The sequence below is a fragment of the Phaethon lepturus genome, unplaced genomic scaffold (genome assembly GCF_000687285.1).
Source record: "Phaethon lepturus isolate BGI_N335 unplaced genomic scaffold, ASM68728v1 scaffold47123, whole genome shotgun sequence".
Taxonomy (NCBI): Eukaryota; Metazoa; Chordata; class Aves; order Phaethontiformes; family Phaethontidae; genus Phaethon; species Phaethon lepturus.
The window spans coordinates 5,645-12,015 of NW_010532072.1; the positions used below are offsets into that span (position 1 = coordinate 5,645).

A 6,371-nucleotide genomic window follows, 5' to 3' on the forward strand; every position below is an offset into this window, starting at 1 on the left:
GCTCAAAGTAACATTTGACTTGAAAATTTCCACTTTGAATAAAGCCATTGTACTGTACATTTAAACATCTTTAAAAGACATAGAAAGGATAACATTTAGCTTTCAGAGACCAGCCTATTATAGTCCCTAATTTAAACACCCAGCTACTTAACCACTAAATTTAAGATTTTTAATTATCAGTTGGGTGCATGGACTTTTGGTGAAAAAGAAGTTCCAATAGAGCCTTCTATTACTGCTGAGATAAATCAATACGCTGCAGATACTTTGGAGCACAGCCATTACTTTCAGCAGAATTTTTACATACTACTTCAATTCTACAAATTTTGCAGGAATGACAAAATCTAGTTTACCACAGAAGAACATAATTCCCACCATTCTTGAGACTCCAAAAGAAAGATGCCTATACATGATTTTTTGTAGCCTGCGTTATGTTCTTGCATTCCAGCTGTGCATAACCTGCAGGTAGCTTGCACAAGACAGGCTACTGCTTTTTGCCTTTTTTTTTTTTTTTTTTGTTTTTAGAGCAGGACTAGGATACCTGCATCAAGGAAGGGAGATGTTATCTAGATGGGCTGTGGCTTGACTTGCATGAATGCGTAAACATTCCCTGCCCTTTTGGCCACATCCTGCTAACTCGTCCCCAACTGAAAGGCCCACAGAACAGCTTCTTCACAATTTTTCCATGGGAGCAAGAACTAGGACAACATCTTTATTCATGCACTCTTGAAACATCGTGGGTTTGTGTTCGGCTTTTCTGGCTTGTTCATATACACAAGTCAAGTCAAAGTTTAGTCCTACCTCTGGGAGAGAAAGAAAGAACCATCAGAACTGTCAGATACTACATTATACTTGCAATGAATTGGATTTTCAAAACAAAAAAAAAAATTTAAACTGTGCTATACATTAATGTTGAGGCACACAATATAAGGACATGCTGACAAAATAGTTAAGGTATAGCTACTATTAATCTGCAGTCTCAAATTAGAACCTCAGCCTGGACACAAAGATGTTCTCCTCCCTCCTCCCCACCAGTCCAGCTGTAGTTCTGGCTAGACTAACGTGAACACCAATTACAGCAATTCTTTGCAGGCTGCTGACAAAAACATGACCACGCCTTCCCATGACAGAGGCAAGCAGACCACTTAAATCCTACGATTTTAGTCTTGAAGACTATTCATTTCAGAAAGCTGACAAAGGGTGGTATTTTCTGCAGTTACAAGCCATTTTTATGGACGGCTACAAGATAATCACAGCTGAACTTACAAGACGGGGTTTGTCAAAGCAATTAAGTGCTTTTCAGAGTTGTTTTCATTCAGTGGCATAAGAAGAACCAGTAGTAAACACCGTTAAGTGCCAGGAGGCAGCTCAACTTTAAAACATCATCAGCAACATTCTACCACCAGAGTACCACTGCTGGCAGAATTTTTGATGTGGCAAATACAAATTGATAAGGTGATACTAAAAATTTGGTTCTATATGAATCTTCAATTGATGATTTTAATTAGTTCATAACCTGGCTAATAATATCTGAATTGTAAGCATAGGGAAGTCCATCCAGCAACAATGAAAGTTAATGGAAAAGAAATTTCAATATATTAGACTAAAATATATGCTTATCATTCTTATTTTGTCTAGTACCCCTTTAAAAATGTGAAATGATACCTATTCAGACATCAAATGATAAATTCCTGACTTTACTGAAATACCATAGTAAGGATTTTACTCCATAAGGGATGCACAGCTCTACTCCTAACCATGCTCTGGAGTCAAATTCTAAAGCTACAATAATTCCAGTGGATCAGTATTTCCTTCATTTTTTTATTACAGCATGTTTGCTAAATTTACAGCAAGCAGAAAATAAGCTGGGTCTTTAGTTATTTTGATCAAAACATTGATGTTTTAAAGGTAGTACACAATATTTGTTAAAAAGAACATATAAAAATACCTTTTTAGAAGCCTCTATAAGAAAGGAAATACAAAGTTTAATCCCACAACTTTCCTCTGCTAGAGCTGCACGCTACTGCTACAGTTTTAAATAGACTTTTTGCTGTTTTTAAACTATACATCCAGGAAAGTCTACAAAATTAAAGGAACGTGCATATAAATGATTGCATAGCAGAACATGAACATTAACTGCAAACAGTAAAGAAAAAGTTAGAAATACTATCAAATGTACAAAGATTCCAGAATCAACCCCCTAAGCACGTTCCACTGCCAATAGTTAAAAGCCATCTGCATTTCTTCAAAGGCCCTGCTGAAAACACTAAAACCCAAACCTAAAACATTTCTCTAAAAAGGAACTTTTTGAAATCAGCCTTTATATGCTACTACGTAAGACAGCAAGGAACACCAGGTGTTTGATGCTGGCTTTTGAAGGTAAATAGAAAAAAAACCCCAATGCCAAAAGCCATTTTCATAACAAAGTATCTTGCCTTCTAGAGAAATACTGGTAAGATTACACACTGGTTTTGTTATTTTTCACATTCAATTTACTAAATATACTGTATTAGCGATAAACTAAATAGCTAGAGATGCAGCTCTTGTTCATATCCAACTTCAAACATTTGTTCTTAAGTAAAATGAAATCTTGTAACAAAACCACTATCCATTCTGAGGAAGAAGTGATTCAGACTTGCTTGACCAAATACTTTTTGATGTGTAAAAGCAAGCCTTTGTTACTCAAGAAGAGAGATGGCTACAGTTTTATACCTATGAATACACCAACTAACCACAGGAGTCATCGGCATAAAAGTTTAGTTCTTATATACTGTACACACACAACTCGAAACAATCTACTTTTATCTAACAGCAGGAAAACTAAGCAATTTTATGGTTAACTGCTCACTAAAATTTAGAATAGATACAAAAACTGCATAAAATGTACACACAACCTAATATTTAGTTGCTCTGCCATTTGCTGAAATCTGAATTTAATTTTCCATTTCAAGGTGTTTGGTTTTTTTTTTCCCCCATCACACATTTAGTACTAGCAGCCAGGTCAAAAGCAGTGAGGCCTCTATCCTGACAAGTAATGACACTGCACAATCTCTGAACGAGCTTCCAAGACCAACTCTCTCCCCATGTAGGACATGCAATGTTAGTACCATCTCTCTGGATGGCAGGCTTAAAGAGAAATCTCAAAAACATCTCTCCATACAGCTCCATTTACCAACCTACTTCTGTCAGTGGGCATGGAGAACACAGAAACCTGCCTTTGAACAATGGAAACATAAAATTGCCAGTCTGCATTTCACAGCAGTCAGTGTTGCGCTACAGCTGTCCAGTTTTCTGTTTTATCACAAAGTTTAGCATTAAAGAACAAGTTAAACAGTTGGTTTAACTGTTCAGCACAAACTGGTACCAATTTCTCTATGGGTATGACATTCTTCATAGGACAATGTTGCAAGTTACGATCAATCAAGTCATCACCAATATCTAAGCATTAAAAATGCAAATCTTTACAAAAATATACATAGAGACACCACAACCAGATCAGTAGCTGCCCATGACATTTAACCAAGTGGACATTCTCTCTCTCTCTCTCTCTCTCTCTTTCTTGCTCTCTCTCAGTGGCTTCTCAACACTGTTTTAATTTTAACCATTGTTGGCTACAGGGAAAACTGACAAAGAAAATATTTTTTAGCACTGTTGCAACATCATATTCCTGATAATTTAAGTAAACTGAACTGTGTGTAAATGAATCTTACATGCCTAAAAACAACATGGATACACTGTTAGTGGCCACTGGACTTGGGACTAGTCCATGACCTTGATCTGGATTTTGACCTAGATCTAGAATGTGATCTTGACTGTGATTTGGATCTAGCTGGTTCTTTTTTTCTCGACTCCTTTTCATATCTTGAGCTGGACTTATAGTGTGTTTTAGAATCTGTTTTAGAGGTGCCTCTAGATTTGGTGTGAGATGCAGACCTAGACCGTGATTTAGCCTTCATTTCTTTCTTGGGCTGTGACTTGGATCGTGATCTTGAATTGGACTTAGATCTTGAAAAAGATCGATTGCGGTGTTTGAACCTATCAGAATAAAGGGGAGAGAGGAGATTTGAATGTAAAAACACTATTCTTAGACATCTAGTACATTAAAAATTGTTTACCGTTTTTTGCAGGAGAAACTTTTTTAAACCTATAGTTAAAGGAATACAGTGATCTAGTTTTCAATTTAAAGGTGTAGAAAGTGTTTTACCTATCATTGTCCGAATGGCTTCTGCTACGACGAGGTCTTCCAGTTGGTCTACTGCTAAAAAGGTACATCAGAAAAAGTAAACGGTGACAAATACTTATGTATGTATACAAATGCTTAATAAATTATTTTTCAAGCTGTGCATTTGTTTTTAGTTATTATTCAGCGAAGCACAGCATCATTTCATTCAATATTTCTGATCTGATGTAGCATGCAAGATGTGCAACTCCCACAAGTAATTACAAAGTGAGTATAGAAAAAGACTATTCAAAATTTTAACAATTAAATAGTCAATGTGGTGTTTTTCCTCCAACATACTGTTGAGCAGTTGAAGCCAAACACACACTGCACTTACTTTCTGGGACTATACGATCTTCTATAGCTGTAATCAAAAGAACGACTTCTAGACCGTCTCCTTTCGTAACTCCGACTTCTAGATCGCCTATATCTGTCATAGTCATCGTAACGAGAAGAACTGTAAAGGTTTCTCCCTTCCTTGGCTTTCATTTGATTTGGTGCTGTAAAAAATAGCAGTATTTAATATTTAAACTTAAAAAGGATGCCCTATGTTCCCTTTAGTGACACTACTAATCCATATATTTGGTATTTAGCAGAAAGCCTAACTCATGATTCTAAGCAGACATGTTTATGAAAAGGACAGATGAGAGATTGCTGTATGCCATTTGCTTTTTGCTGCTTTAACCACTGGACAAAAATTAATGCAGCCTTGTGGGCATTATAAATCAGGGCGGGGATCCAATCTCAAAAAACAGTAGGAAAGGACTAATGCTCCATAAAACCAGGACGCAGAACTGCCTAAGGTGATTTCAGGCCACCTGGAAACTGGTATGACAAGCCAAACCCATGACCAAAACACTCTCACATTCCTGAATTTATCCAAAAAGTGAAAGCTAACAGCAAATTAAATATCTGTTTTCTTGACTACATGGCACCATGCATTACACCTGATCCAGAGTCGTCTTCAATGATTAAAAGGCAGGTTATACAGAAGCAGCAATAGATGCCACACAAAGTCAAGTTTGATTCTAAAAGTATCCCCCCACCAGTACAACAATGCACAGTCACTCTGTAGCTTAGTTATCAAAATAATTAAGAATGAATGAACTTACTAGTCTTTTGTTCTATCTTCTCTAAGCCGTATAGCTGTCTTTCCTTTGTATTAAGTCCCATTTTCATTCATACCCAAAGACCATGCTCAAAGTATTTTAAACATATCATGTTGTAATGAACACCTTTTGTATTAAATGGCTACAAATTTGATGTTTTAAGTGCTGCTGTTTACAACACCAAGGTAGATTTAGTTAATTTTTGTTCAGAAACTTAGAAGAAATCCCAGTATTTATATACAGGACAGAAGCTTGTCCTTCAGAGCATATTACTGAAGTCAACAGAAATTAAAGTTAAATCTGTGCATTTGAGAGAAACCTGGACAATTAGGTTGTTTCTTTGATAGCTTTAACTGAAAGATCTTTAAGGCACTTTTATTCCCAAACTGTACATCAGTATTATAGTCCTGTTTTAGATCAACAAGTATGTGTTTACCAACAGCATGTTTTATTTTTATATAATATCTGTATCTATCTATATATTAAGCATACGTATACAACTAACAGATCAAAAAGATGTGAGTTCTCTTAAGAATTATCAGTTCAGAAAACAAGACTTCTGTTCCATGTTGAATTGAGATACCTTAAAATTTACTTTTAGCCTGAAGCCAAATGAAAATGAAGACATTACCTCAATCCTGGAAATTGGACTGCACTGGGAAATGTCAACACAGAATCACCAATATGCTTCAACACAATATAAACATTGCAATACATTAAAACCGGGCTACTCATTTTGACAGGGAGAATTTTCAAAAGCATGTTTCTGCAAAGAAAGCTTGATAGAGCTGCACAGAAAGCTCTTAAGAATTTTCAGCTAGCAGCAAGAATCAGATTGTGGTAAGTGACCGTTATACTTAGTTCTCTGTTTTTAATTAAAATGAGTCATTAATAGTTACTGGATAAAAAGCAAAACATCCACATACTATTTATATACAAGTAAGAACATATCACAACAATTAATAACACATGTAATGTTGCCTGGCACTAAACGTTAAGGCTAAAATCATAGACTGATGAAATAAACGCAAGGCACTTACTCTTCC

General features: G+C 35.9%; 1 protein-coding gene across 1 annotated transcript in view; it reads right to left on the reverse strand.

The window, feature by feature from the left end:
• Positions 1–1,819: 1,819 nt before the first annotated feature.
• The window catches only part of SRSF10 (serine/arginine-rich splicing factor 10), a gene marked incomplete at its 5' end in the record, with an annotated part of 7,869 nt that continues 3,317 nt past the window's right edge, over positions 1,820–6,371 (reverse strand). The window contains 4 exons of the mRNA XM_010284741.1: positions 1,820–4,032; positions 4,202–4,255; positions 4,554–4,716; positions 6,366–6,371. The exon at positions 6,366–6,371 is cut by the window's right edge and continues 116 nt beyond it. Coding sequence (XP_010283043.1) covers positions 3,735–4,032; positions 4,202–4,255; positions 4,554–4,716; positions 6,366–6,371 — 521 coding nt within the window. The remainder of the gene's footprint in view (positions 4,033–4,201; positions 4,256–4,553; positions 4,717–6,365) is intronic.